At 31.8% G+C, this 15,537-nt stretch overlaps 2 protein-coding genes across 4 annotated transcripts in view; one reads left to right on the top strand and one right to left on the bottom strand.

Annotated features, from left to right (window-relative positions):
• The window catches only part of LOC138706195 (multiple inositol polyphosphate phosphatase 1-like), a 31,941-nt gene extending 29,441 nt beyond the window's left edge, over window positions 1-2,500 (top strand). For both annotated transcript variants that reach the window (XM_069835216.1, XM_069835217.1), the window contains exon 10: window positions 2,240-2,500. In XM_069835216.1, coding sequence (XP_069691317.1) covers window positions 2,240-2,396 — 157 coding nt within the window. In that variant the 3' untranslated portion in view covers window positions 2,397-2,500. The remainder of the gene's footprint in view (window positions 1-2,239) is intronic.
• Window positions 2,501-6,052: 3,552 nt separating this feature from the next.
• Ptp10D (Protein tyrosine phosphatase 10D) overlaps window positions 6,053-15,537 on the bottom strand; it is a 268,680-nt gene continuing 259,195 nt past the window's right edge. For both annotated transcript variants that reach the window (XM_069835210.1, XM_069835211.1), the window contains one exon: window positions 6,053-15,431. In XM_069835210.1, coding sequence (XP_069691311.1) covers window positions 15,417-15,431 — 15 coding nt within the window. In that variant the 3' untranslated portion in view covers window positions 6,053-15,416. The remainder of the gene's footprint in view (window positions 15,432-15,537) is intronic.

Here is a 15,537-nt window from a genome sequence, read left to right as displayed (position 1 = left end):
CTTATGGCGAGATAAGTCCGAAGATTCACCATGGAATATTGGCATTCGTCTTAAAATTAGGGTAAATTTTGTCAAATACTCAACAAGGTAATCAGTTCAAGAGAAATTGGGACCCACGTTCGAGCACAGCTACGGTCATTAGTTCAGCTTAATCCTCTGAGCTGTGTTGATAGCTATTCTCTTAAAATTAAAATACCGTTGACACAGAAGTCAGTTGAGAGATGGGAAAGATTACTAGTTGTAAAACTGAAATAATTATTGTACAAAGTAACATAATGACGTGTTCCCTCCAAGATGTCCGTAATCTGAGTGACTTTTTAATTTGTACTGTTAGATCGGCAGTAGGCCTACATATTCCTATTTTGTACTGCTAGAATTCTCCACCTTTTGTCTCCTTATCAGTTTTCCTGAATTCGTTTTTGTGGAATACATTAAATGAATACAAGACCTAAATTGAAGTAGGCATGGTACGGTAAACAATATTGAAATCTGCACTTTTTTACCCTTACAAATTACAGCATTTACACACAATACAAGAAGAGGATCCACTCAAGAGGCGAACATATTGCAACTGGATCATACAACGTTTGTGTACTGATCGATCCTTCCTTCAGAATGTTCTGTTCAGTGACGAATGGATGGGCACGCTCATACACAAAATACTAGTCCAAAGAAAACCCAAGATGGATGCGTGAAGCTAACAACCGTAGTGCTCCAAAAGTGTAGTGTGGAATACTAGGTGATATGGTTGTGAGACCATAGGGACCATATTTCTCGGACAAAAATGTAAACAAATACACATGTGGGGAATTGCTGGACAGCACTGTAATGGAGTTCCTGTATGATTTGCCACTGAATAAACGAGTAAGAACAGTTCGCCAGAAACTAAATGAGATGTTCGGTGTGCACTGGGTTGGACGAGGTGGACTTCAATCATGGCCTTTACGGTCACCAGACCTCACACCCCTTGATTTCTTTCTATGGGAATTTGTGAAACCACGTTTTTCAGACAGAGCTTACATATACAGGGTGTTTCAGAAATACTTTGACAAACGTTGGGAGCGTGTTCCTCACACCAAAACAAGAAAAAATAGTTCATATAAATATGTCTGAAAATCCTTAGTTTTTTAATTATTAATGAAAGAACATGATGAAACATCTGTTAGATATTGACAAGTTGGTAGCAAGTGTTGCAACATTAATAAATTCAGAAACTCAAAACAAATATTCAAAATGTTCTCCTCTTGCTTCCACACACGCATGCACTCCTTGGCAACACATAGCCATCTAGGATACAATGCGTGCATCAGCAGACTTGTATCGATAACATTCGATTATCTAACAAAATGAATATTATTGTCGGTTACAAACTTAAGTTAAGTTGTTAGATTGTACCTCAAAACGCGTTGAACGTAAACTTTCATTGTTATGAGTTTCTGAATTGATTAAAGTTGCAACAGCAACCAAGCAGACAATATCTAACGGATGTTTCATTATGTTCTTTCATTAATAACTAAAAAATTAAGGATTTTCGGACATATGTTTATATGAACTTTTTTTCTTGTTTTGGTGTGAGGAACATGCCCCCAAGGTTTGTCAAAGTATTTCTGAAATATAGATGACTTGAAACAAAGGATCACCCATGTTATCCAGTACATCTCACTTACAACACTTTTAAGTGTGACAGAAGAACGTCAGGCACTGTCTTCAAGTAAATGGAGCACATTTTGAACATCTGCGGTAGTGAACATATTGTATACAATTTATTGTATTTCCAATTAAAGTAATGTTTCCCATTTGTCAACTGATTTCTGTGTCACACGGTATAATAAAGTAATTTTTGAGAATGAGTCTCAAGTTTACATTTAAATTTGACCACACAAATTATATTCGCATGTATTAATAAAACTAAGTGTATGTGAAAATATACAAGAACAATTTAAAATTCTCTTTCTACTATAGTCTGAAATGCTAATGAAAATTTACTTCTCTGCAATTCTCACTATAAGACAAGGACAAGGATTCAGACCCAGTGTATCCTTTTCAGAAATAATAACTGAGGCGCTGTTCTTGAAAGATAATATATCTATTGAAAAATGCATTGCATACGCCTAAACAGAGACATCAGATAAACTGTTATATACAATGTTTTGGGCTAGTTCCAATAGGAACTTGACTTAATAGTTTAAGAAACTCTTCCACCTTCTTGATAATAATGAAAGGAAATGATCACTTTCAGATGTGATGCACAAGAGCAGTACAAAGTGCAGTTCTACCTTGGAGAAAATCTTCTGTACTTCGAGGGATGCGACCAGGGATTATGTGATTGGTCTTACATCAAGAAAGAGTTTGGCTCCATTTCCACTACTTGTAATCTTGACTTTTGTTCAATGTAAAGTTTGTTTCTCATTAATGAATGTATAGAAAAAAACTTATGATTGTAAACGTCCAAAATTTCAACAGAAATACATGTTTCATAATTTCGGATATTGGAAAAGTATCTTTTGTTATGCTATTTGTCACTCTGTCCATCCATTCACCCATCCACCATTGTGCGAAAATATCTCATAAAACATATATGTGATTAGAAATGGTTTCCGCATTTGACGATTTCCCAAAACATAAACAAATATCTCAGGATTATCAGGGACTTTTCTTTTTAGAATTTTTCTGCCCATAGGCACATGCGCATCTGCTCTCCCCAATCTCCATTTCTCTTTCAGTAATGTCTCCATATCGCTCCCCTGAGGTGTTTTCTGTCGTCACTCATGGCTTGTCAATTTAATGAAAGCATGAAGAAAGCTCTTTGGTGCACCATACGGTAATAGTTCTATCTTATCACAACGAATAATTGTAGTAATTATTGCTTATTTATTACTCGTAATGTCGTAATAATATTTTATTTGGCTTGGAGGATGAGGGTAGTAAGTTACACTAAACTCAGCACGCACAATATTAAAATCGCATTTCTGCGTATGTTGTATCCAAAATAATGCAAATCGTATATGTATCAATATTCAGCAGTAATAATTAACCATTGTCGGAGAATATTTCGCCATTACAAATGATTTTTAATCATACTCTTTTCCTCGAAAGTATTGAATAACACTACTTATTGTCTTAAGGCAAGATAAATTAAGGACTATACTATAGTATTATGATGATGATGATGATGATGATGATGATGATGATGTCAAAGTAGAAGACACCGGTAGTTCACTTTCAGTAATTAAGACGAATTAGCTAGAGAGAACGAAATCTGAAGGAAAAACACGGAACTGAAAACAATCAACTTGGCAAAGTAAACCAGATGAAGAATGTAGTTTGAAAGAAAAAATTTTAATTGAACAAATCCAGACTTTCGGGAAACAAAATTGTAAATTCCATTAAATCACACTGAAAATCTGCATACTGTTATTTAACAAGTCATCAATAAATCTCAAATAAGACTGTAATTTGGCATGTTTATAATCTTCGTACTCGATCATTAATGCAAAATTAATCAAAGAATTTTCACGATATACAATGCTTAGTAATGAAATTATTCATCATTTAATAGAAATGCGAGGCGAACCTAGCAGCAGAAATTGTCATGACGCTCAGAGACCCACTCTTGATCATGCTATGCGCCAGCTTGTATAATCTCGTAAGCAACGCGTATAATACACATTAACAAAAGACGTGAAAAGCAACGGTGAATAGTATAATATTCTTCTGATACTGTGGTCAGTGAACTCGAACATTAAAATTTTAATTTCAAATGAAAATACGGTCGCTCATGTTTGGAGCAGAATTCGATTTGTTTGCCACATTGAAGGAACGATCAGTTATTGAAGACAGACACCGTTAGATGTCTATTTCATGTAAGAAATCCTCCAATAACAGTTGCACACCCCTGGGGCCCTGGTATTACTGGTATCCATTAGGCCTATTATAGAATATAATTTAATTGCCGAGCATGCACAGTAGACTTACAGTACCTTTTTTGCGGTATAGGGTCTATGGCCTAATTCTTCATGTAAGAATATAATACTAATATTACTAAGATAGGTAGCAATATTTTCACCTTATATTCCTTACATATTGTCCATCAGCCCATGTCGTTAATAAAATATAAATGCGGATATTCTACAGTTGCGTTTGAGAATTCCACCTCATGCATTCTATGCACATGTTACGTGTACGTATCAAGAGTTCTAATGTTCCTATTTCAATGCCAACATAAGGAATCAGAATAGCATACTTGCACCGAGTACGATACAGGATATGATATGCCAGGTAGAAATGGCGAGAATTTAGTAATTAGTATAAACAAATATAAAATGGAAACTTAATACTACAGTATATACTGTAATACCGGTACGTGAAAGTTCAAAGTCAAACAAAATTATGTCGTATTATATACTGCAGTACCGAGAAGTGTAGGTAGAACGAAACACATGTTAGGTTAACTCGGAACAAGAACTTGAAATACATCGTAAACCACACAGTTCTATTTGAAATAACTATTTCTTTAGCAAATAATAATGCCAAACTTGCTATCATTACGAATTCAAAGCAATTTTATGATATAATTGACATATCTACTTACCGATTATGAGTCACAACTATAACGATCTGGAAAACATTCACGCAAAGTTAAAATGAAAACAACGGAAAACGATCACATTGGGCACTTGGAGCGCTAATGTCATTTGTCATCAAATAATAATCAGAAAGATAATCCACTTTTACCTTTATAGCATTGCTTCGGTTTAATAATAGATCAACGATTTCACTTGTTCATTCAAATTGTTACGACGAAGTATGCCTACAACATTTATGGAAAGCGTTAGTGAACGTAATTAAAGTAAATAATTTTCTGGGGCATATAATTCGGAAATAAAAAAAATTGGAGTATCTGTATCAGAGACACACCCGCAAGTTTTATGCATGAATACGTTGCTAACAGAATTCCTGTTTGGTAAATGTCAGCAGTGACAATCAACATCTCTCTTCTTTTCAGATATTCTGAAAACACACTACATCTTCACTGTGTTGGGATTCCTGGGAGTAGCCAGCTTGAATACATTCAGAGTAAACATGTCGGTTGCTATAGTAATCATCGTGCTCTACTCTTTGCTACCCATTGCTTATACTGTATGCCCATTTTATCATTAGATGAAGTCATCTGCTCGAATTCTAGGTCACGTTAGATACAGATTTGTCTATTGATTGCCGTTTACTTCATTGAAATATATAATAATTAAAGGCACGACAAAACTGGCCTGAAAATATGTAGCTCGACTTTCAGGGATGGCACCTTAGTATTAGACCAAACTTACAGACGTATTTACGTAAAGAATTTAGAAAGCAGATTTAAGTTCTGATAATGGATGTTGAAAATAAATTTAATATGAGGAAGAATCAGATTAATCAAATTAATCCACCTACTGGAGATGGTAACACTTCAGGATTATCAAGCTATAAAACTGAAATCCCCAGTCAGACCAAAACTAAATCACTTTGGGCCTCATTATTTCGATTTCCTAAACCTAATTTACAAGAACAGGTTTCAGATAATTATAAACACAAAGAAAATGAAATGCCACTACCGCAGAAAGTTGTGTCACCAAGGATCAGGTGTCAGTATGAAGTGCAAATACTTTGAAGATAAAGGTGAGACATCTTTTGAAAAATCACTGGCACCATTAAAATCCACTGAATCCCTAAGAAGAAATCTCTCTTATTCCAATGATTTTCCTTCCAATATAATACTGTATATTCAAAAAGAATATGGCCGAATTCCAAAAAAGCAGACAGGACCACTAGGTAGATTTTTTCACTATAGGCAGAGAAGGAGAACAGATATTCATGAAACCAGTTATCATGCAAGCAGTTCTGATTTTACAAGCAGAGTTTGTGACATTACCTCTAGACCTTGATAATGAAGGAAAACAGTTGAGAAAGTCCGATGAATCAACACAACTCCAAGAGCATATGCGCCAACATGAGAAAGAAACTAACTTATCTGATTATTTATGTTGTGAGGGTAGTGAAAAATTAGTACTCATTATTTGACATATGGCATTAAAAAATTTAATGGAATGAAACATTTACATCATGTTGGATTTTTAACAAATTACATACAGAAGGCCTACTGTAAAAATGAAACAACATTCTTTATGATACATACAGCAATGCTAAGTGCACCATGACAATGTACACTTGAACTGGAATTTGAAGTATGTGAAGAAGCTTTGTATACATTATTACAACATAGCAGGGAACAAAGAGTTTACATCATATTAGAGCTTCTCCTATTATTGTGTAATGGACTGACCTCTGGGTATTTATCTGCTACTCTTCTCTCAAGTGCACATATTTAGAACCAACATTTTGTAATTTATGAGTATTTCTACTCCTTTGTATTAATTAAATTATGTACATTTTATACAGTCAAATAAAAATACATTAAATCACGTATAATTTTATTTTACAGCTAAACAAATAGTAATACCATACAATAAATTCTTGTGCAACATAGTGATATAAGCAACTGAAATGACGATCAAATTGAGTAAGGCCATGGAATGTGTCTCTCTTTAACTATCCTAATCTGAATTGTTTTATTTATGTAAATTTTTAACCATTATGTTGAACAACAAAGTGTTACATGGTACTGTCTCCACTTAATTTTGTCAATTTGCATACCCTTAACATTAATTTAATAAATTCACAAACTATTTAGAGAAGAGAAAATACCACTGGTATAGGATCCAAAGGCGACTCATGACTTCCAAGGTTTTGTATAACAAGGAATATTTTTAATTCTTGTAGAACTTTACTTTTCTTCAACCGAGTAATATTCAGCAACTTACTGTTATCAAGAAGTTTGAGAATTATTAATTTTACTTACAGCTACACGAATAGTTGCTTCGTTTTATAAGGGGGTATGTACAGTTCTGGTTCGGAGGCAAGGAAGCAATTAAGTAGTAATTACAATTTGTATTCCTCATAATCTTAGGAAAATCCTGTTTGTTTAAAGTCATTAAAACAGCATAACTTATCGATTTGAATGTTTATCAGTTATTGTATTGATGAGTAAAAAATAAAGGTACCTTCCAAAACACTACTCAAAGTTTTCGTGATTTATTTTAACAATTAGTATTTGACTTGTTTCTGAATATCATATGGATAACTTGTAGTATTATAAATGTTTTATCAATCTATTTTTTTTAATTCTAAGTGCGATATTGATTATTTTATCGTACTTTTTTTTTTCATCAGAAGTTATATTATATACATTAAATATTTAGGAAAACTTAGTTGTGACATACAGGTACTGTAATTGGTTTGAAAAAATACAGTACAAGTTTTTTTGGGAAATTAGTGACAAACTTAAAAAAAAAAATGTAGTTAGGCTATTATGACTAAAATACGAAGACAGGTAACATAACCAGACTCCATGTATCCCCTTAAAATAAAACCAATGCGCACAACCATCTTAGTCAATAACATTAATTGCACTTGTAATATCAAAGGGAAGACAGGTACTTCTGTGCTTATTTGTGAGAGAAATATTATTAATACATTAACAAGGCAGTAAAGCTACAGTTGCTGTTAGTTCAATTATAGCAAGGATTCAATTGCTAACAGTGACATTAACTAATTCCTTGAAGGTATGCATCGCAAATGCTGTCTACTTTATTTTCTGTGATTGTGTTTCTGATAGTCCATCACTTTTCCCCTTCCTATCTGAAAATATTCACTTCTTCCAGTCCAATTATTAAAATAGAAAAACACATGTAAAATATCAAAAACACATGTAAAATATCAGTTCATATCACTTGATAATATAATGAGTATTATTTGTTTGAGCAATAAATTCTATGAACTTCTTGGAAAAACCGAATACAATGATACTACTATATTAATATAAATACAGTATAATATATGGAAATAAGTATTAGAATTACTGGAAATTACTTTCTAGATTCTAAAGAGAATGGAGGTCTTCCAAGAGCCTGCACAATATAGTCTACTACAATACTACTTTCTAGATTCTTGAATGCTGAGTGAAGAAAAAGTGAATTCTTAAGAGATCACTTAAACCAAATGATATTCTAACATTCATGTGAACATTACAATGTTAGCTGCTTACTACCTTTAATACATTTAAACAAAATCTGTTAATTTTTATTTTAATATTAATCTACAAAGTATTTCCTGTAACTTGAGTCACCTTAACATGTAAAATGTCTTATTATATTAATATGTGATCCAAGCTACTTATAGCTGATTAAAGGACACATTTAAATATCGTTTTCATATCTTAAAATACAAGATCCACTATTTATGTTACCGCAATATTTCTGTCTGCTGTTTGTTTCTATTGGCACAAGGAGAGGTATTGTTTGCCAATTTATGGACAATATGATAAGCTCCAGTGAGATATGTTCAAAGTCGTCGTCTCTATAGTCATAAAATACCGTACAGTCGGTATTCATTAACAATTTATAACATCGTATATTTATTTACAACTGCTAAGCACTATAAAAATTGTAAAAGAAAGTTCGGAAGAAAGGAAATTTCATTGAATGCAATAAGAAACGTGTTTGGTGATAGTATGAAAAGAAGTCTATTTACAATTCATGTATTCCTCACTTCAGTGAGAGATACAAAATCAATATTAATATATGGGAAGTGAAAGGACTTCTTTTTGGTGCTAGAGGAACTTCATTTAAGTTAACCAAAACCATTCTCCTTTCTCTCAAATTTTCTAATGAGGACATTAATAAAATTTGTTTAATGGTATTGAAAGATGCATGATCCATTTTACACAATCACTTGTATAACACTACGTAATAATTTTTTTTTTACTTCATTTCATTACTCTTGTACTTTCATCTCATGTTCCTCCGAAATTAAATTGTACTTTATTTTTAAATTTATCAATGTTCTGTATTCTCTCCGCAAAGCATATTGTATTTTATTTTAAGTTAACCTCTGCTTTGTATTCTGGATCCTAGTGGTCAGCCATAGATATCGGCCAGATGTCCCAAATTGTGGAATTAGTAGTAACAAAGAATTGTGGATTGCGAGATCACTTGATTTAAATCCGTGTGATTGTTATTTGTGGAGGAACACTGAAGGAAAAAATGTATGAAAATAAGCTGCATACAATAGAAGAATAATTAAAAGAAAATATTTAGGCTATGATACCTAGAATTACACCAGCTGAACTTCAAGAGTGACCAAGAACTTACTCAAGAGATGCCAAATGTGTCTGAAGTGTGGAATGAATTTATTGAATGAATTTCTATTGTTCATACACCATCATCCAATAGTTTCAGCTAGTGGAATCAGCTTGCTTGCTTTCTGCCAAGTGTTTCATCAACATGTGGCAGTGCGGGAGACATATAAACAGGATACCTGGTAGTCCCACACAAAATATTATAGCATAATTATTACATGTTAAATGAACACATTTTCAAGAGTTTTTCGTGCCTATGTCAGATTTTACCCTTACCCTGCTATAGAACATTTCAACATAGGTACTACTAGGGATACATGGTAGACTCCCATGATAAAGGTCAGCACGATGCCGGGTCTCGAACTAAGACAACTTGAGAATCGTATTGACAGCGGACAAATACCTACATTTGAAACGGGATTTAGATCCAGAACTGTGGCGTCCACTCGGAGTTAAAGCCATGCACATCTCAGCCAAATGTTTTAAAATAAATTCCTTTACTTTTAGGCAATATCTCCATAACATAATTTAAGAATGTTAGGCCACTTTATGGCAAAATAATATAAATAATTCAAATAAGAGAACTAAGTTTTAAATTTTAAACAAAGCAAGACCAATTGCCTTGGAGCTAAATATTTTAAATAAATTAACTCTCTTCAGTTCAAACTTTCTGATGGATAAAAATGTATTAAAAAATTGAGTGCAATATTATCTTTTCAAAACATTCTTATAACCCAGTCTAAGAATTTGGAGTATAAATTTGTATGTTTCATGTATATCCACAAGTTCAGATTTTCCATAAGATATCATTCAACAATAAAATGACTATCTGTTATAAAAAACAACTTATTCACAATATGTATTATTTAGTTCTGACAGTGATAAAAAATTGAAATCACACTTTCTTTCTTACACTAAACAATCTTATACCAGTAATGCATATCTTCTGTTCTCTCCTCTAAATAGTTCATAATAATCTTCTTTTATATAAAAATATCAGATTCACGATGCATTTTATACGAGTCTCTGTTTCCTATATTAAATTTCAGAATCTTAAACATGTCTTTTTTTTAACAGTAAAATATATTTTCTTACAGTCCATCAACAATTAAGTACTGTAAATCCATCTAAAAACAATACTGAATCATATATAAAAAGTATACATTACAGATCTAAGAAGAATCTAATCTTTATATTAAAAATATCTTATGTACAGATACTGTTTAAGCTCACCATAGAACTAAAACTACAGCTGCTCCATCAGACAACAATACAAGTCCTCTCTTACTCACAACAATTCCATGCGTATCGAGGCTGTAGAAAATGTCGAAAGGCACTAGTTCACAGCATCATGTTAACACAGTTCTAGGTTCAATGTCTGGAGGAAGATATGTAAGCTCGAGGCAACAAGTTCAACTCGAAGGAATAAATAAAAATCCCAAATCATGTAGCCTACATGATAGAAGGAAAGTTCCTTTAAATGTACCACTTCTTACATTTCAGTTAAATTATAAACAATTCATTCAAATTAGAAGTTCTTAATCTTTCCTGCTGTTTGCATGCATTCAATTTTAAAATGTAATCTCGAATCTTCTGTGTTGCTTCGAATTGTTTATACACTTGAACAATTTAGAGAAAAAAAATTACTTGTGCCCATCCATCATTGTAAAAATACTTTTTTTCTTAGAGATAGGCCTACATAAAACAGGTTAGACATTACATGTTAAAAATGAGGATAATTTTATCAATTCTCTTACATTTAAAATCTTTCAATGATTAATCTGTCCTTGTTTATTTTAAAATTTTTCTTTATACATGTTTATTTCTAGGTCTCTTTGAACGTGTGTGTGTGTGTTTGTGAAAGAGAGAGAGAGAGAAAGTTTTCTTTAAATTTATTTTAAAAAATATCACTATAGTATGATAAGAAAAACATCAAAGTTGTCCTGTTCCGAAACCTAAATAGATGTAAAACTAATTGTGGATATTAAAGCTACAATAAAATAAATTAGTTTTTGAAAAGAATGTCATTATACACTTCAAATGTATCTTTTCAATTACGTACCGTATATTTTATGATTTTTGTAACAATATCATGCCCCTCTAGAAAACAACTTCACATCCCTGAGAGCTGAGTTGATCCAATGTTAAGAACCACTGATTTAAATGAATCATTAAATTTATGTAGGCCTATAACATAAATCTTTTTCACTAATAGTGGTAACATTATTTTCGCATATTTTAATCACAGTAAATATACAATTTCACGAATGTTTGTAAAGACAAGACCTTTTTTTGTGTATGAGATTCAACTTTCACGTATGTCTACAAGTACTTAATATATTTTTTCGATAAAAGGAAAAAAAAATACATTTCGGAAAAGAAATTTGGCACAACATCAGTAAATTTATAAAACTTCAATTACCTACAAAATGTTTTATGAGAATAAATTGCCTTACCATCCCACCTTACTTGGATTTAGCATAAGACAGTTGAAATAATTATATTCATGAGATAAATTTTTACAACTTTATACACAAAGTACAAGACAAGGTTCTGAATGAAAATATTTTGAATTATGTTCTTTTTTGAATCCCCTAAGTACCACAGTCAACCCCAGAAATGCTCATTTCTACAGCAACAACGAATGAGAATTAATCATATGCCAGCTGCCATTGAGAACAAACTTGGACGGACAAGATGAACATCAGAACATAGCATTATTGTAATACAGAACTACACAATACACATATCTCCAATTTTATAATGAAAGCTCTGCTATAACAACAAAGCATTAACATTCACTAAATAAACATCTGAATATCTATCTATCTATTCCAGTCTCAAAATAAAATTCAAAATCCAAATTTATATGTGAATAGAGTTCTCATATTTTAACAGAAATAGAAATTATTTTAATCATTATAATACTGCTGTGAACAACTCTCGTTTCCTGATAAATCTATATTGATCTCAATAGTAATTTATGTATCAAGGGCGAAATGAAGATGTTTATAGCGAGGCCTACAAGATTGCTACTGAGGGTCTCTGGTCCGAGGTTTAAACATGAAATTTCGCCACAGGCTCATACATTATTTTGTGGCTCACTAGTCCATAATTGAATAAATTAAAAATTTTTTATAAGAGTTTTAAGTTAGAAATTCGCTTTGTGTTTGTATGTCTTGTTTAGCATGTTTTGTTTTGCTATCTAGGGACTGTGTATGCTAGAAAAAAAATAATACGTACAATAAAAATTATTGGTTGAGGGAGGTCATGCATGATGCTATTATTTGTTTGTTTGTTGTTAAGTTACCCGTTTCTGAATTTAATAAACAATGTTCTGTTATGTTGGAAATTATATCGAGATCTGTTGAAACCGAAAGTCCTTCTGGAATTGTTATTAAAGTAAAACAAGTTGAAGAGAAGTTGTTGGCAATTAAATAAATCTAAGAACTAACAACATATATTTTTGGCCCTAGGGCCTATAAAAGCTTTTTTAGGCCTGCAAGGGTATAATGGGCTGTATTACATATATATATATATATATATATATTGTATCCATGGAGAAATTGAACAATGACCGGTATGGATTAGTGCACCATAAAATATGTTATGGCCTAAAGCACAATACAAAATGTAGTCTTAAACTACTGTATTTGCACTTTTCTCGTTTTAGTGAATTTACTTACGAAAGATAAAATAACATTCACGTCTTCAAGACAATAATGCTACTTTCCCTTCAAAGATAAATGAACATTTCTTGTCATGCCAATCCATTTATGCAGGCTATATAATATTTCTCCTTTTGTTAAAATTTGTCACCTTTGTCATGCCAGTTTCTCATTGTTTAAGTTTTGTACAGTTACAAAATAAATGCAAGTAAAGAACCATTCAAAAATAACTCCAGTCTACTGTCTGAACAATTTCTATTTAATTTACATACCAGTAACTGCATATTACTAAAATAAAAAGATTCTCACCTCCCAAATAGAATGTCTCAAACATGACTGGTTTTAAAATGAATAGCTAATATTTTGTTCTTTCCCAGTGATATTTATCGAGGTATAATATTGGACATATTAGTAAATAGTCCTTCTCTCTTTCATTTTGAAAACATTAGAATAATTTGAAAAATTAATTATATTATCTTCATGCAGTTTACAAGACAATCATATCCTGTTAGAAGTGAAGATCTGTTATTGATGTATTTTGAGGAAGCTGTGGAATTATATTATCTGTTACTCTAGAGACGCAAAATTAGCTGAATTTGTATAATGTACAACGTCTATTTTCCATACTGAGATCCAGGTTAAAACAGTGAAGAGCCTAAATGAAATTTGCAATGGACAAAGACAGTGTTGGTGCAGGTTTTCGTTGGGTACTCCTATTTTTCTTGTCATCATTCCACTATTTCCCACTTAATAATCACCATTATAATCATCGTCATCATCCTGGATATAAAATAGATTCCTCTCCATATGGTACCCTAAGAGCAATAGGCTAAGACAGTAGTATGATTCATAGTTTTGGCAAGTTACTCCTAGAGGTGATGTTTGGAAATGTAATAATAATAAGTATCCGCGATTAGGAGTGAATGAAAGTACAGGTATTATCATTTCTCACTGTTTTATGTTACTTTTATAGCATGACTTTGTAGCCCATATTCTTTATAATATAAATTTCATAAGACATTTTATTAACCAAAAAGACAAATTATTTAGGCCTATTGTTTTTATCGAAATTTTGATTTCATTTTTTGTTGTTAATAATATGGCTTCAGTAAAATATTCAACATAAATCTCATATAAAATATATTACAGAGTAGCAGCATGGGTAACGGTAATAATACTTATTCTGAACATGCATAATCTATTGTTTTTACTGGCATTTTCAACACTGCTGAAAGAGCAATATACAGTATTGTTACTTCATAAAAGAACTGGAGTATTATGGCTCACATTTATTTCTTCACTGTATAAAGAACTTATGCAAGGAATAACTGACTTTACAAATCAGAATTAAATGTAACTTTCACAGTCTCACGTATTTTGTCTCATCAGTAAATAAAAAAGCTATTACAAAACAAAATATTACACGAAGTTAATGAGAACTCTTCTGTTTAATTTTTAAATTTATCAAACTAAGTTACTTAAATGTATGATAATAAATCACGTCCGAATGATAGTGTGGAAAGTTTTTTCATGGGAGAACAAATATAATAATTTTGCCACTGCCAGGCGAAAATGTTTCGTAATTTGACAATATTTTTTTTTAATCTTCATTCGTGAATGTAAAATATAATATGTTGAACTATTGGAAGAAAAACCTTACATTTTATAGCGCAATTTTTAACAATTTGATGAAATCATAAACATCTTTTAAATGTTGTATAAATATTATAAATTTCTGTCTTCTGTATTCAGAGTTCTGGTTCATCCTGAAGAAATAATCACGAAAAATGTTTGTGCCAAGTGTAATATAAACAAGACTTAATATTTTAAATAAATTTCTTTTTAAAGAAATGATTTTGAAGACAAGTCGTTATGAATTCAGGTAACATATTTCACAAACATACACTAATTATTAAATTACTTATTTGTAACAATACTTAGAAAAGAAAATGTAAATACTATGAAACAACATTTCTTTTCAGCATTATCCCTCTTAAAAGTTCTTTTAATAATAGAAATAAAATGTTAGTGTATGAAAAAAATTAAGAATTATGCATTTTTACATACTTACAAATAATTTTGCAAATATATATTTATAAATAACTGAAGTAATTGTCATGTTTCGTTCCTTTCTCCGAGATAGTCTTCTTTGCCAGAAGGTCAGAAATGCAGTTGCCCATAGTATCAGTTCGAGAGCTGCCTCCTTTACACTGAATAGTATCCAGACAAGTTCTGTAAAAACTCTGTTCTACTCACTTTTTGTATGTGAATATACAATCCACCCAGGTAAAATCTGCACACTATTACAGCATTCTTCCTTCTTGTCATTATGAGTAGATCTTAAGTAACTGAAGTTTTAAAATCAACTTAAACCGTCCAACTTCACTTGCAGAAAACATCACCAAAATCCTGAGATTTCAACCTCCAATGTGGAGAAAACCAAGTCTCTAAACATACAAAGAGTCGTCTCTTGGGGCAACTCAACAGCAACACGTTTCACATACCAGACTCTGCTATCCCTTCGTCATCTGTAAAACAAAATAGTATACTGGTAATGTAAAACTGCAATCAGGTTGCATGTTGTTAGTGTATATGATCAAACAAGCTAGCAAGATCAGACAGAACAGCCGTCAA

The sequence above is a fragment of the Periplaneta americana genome, chromosome 9, assembly GCF_040183065.1.
Source record: "Periplaneta americana isolate PAMFEO1 chromosome 9, P.americana_PAMFEO1_priV1, whole genome shotgun sequence".
Lineage (NCBI taxonomy): Eukaryota > Metazoa > Arthropoda > Insecta > Blattodea > Blattidae > Periplaneta > Periplaneta americana.
Note: the sequence above shows the minus strand (reverse complement) of the source record. Positions and strands in the feature narration are given on the sequence as shown.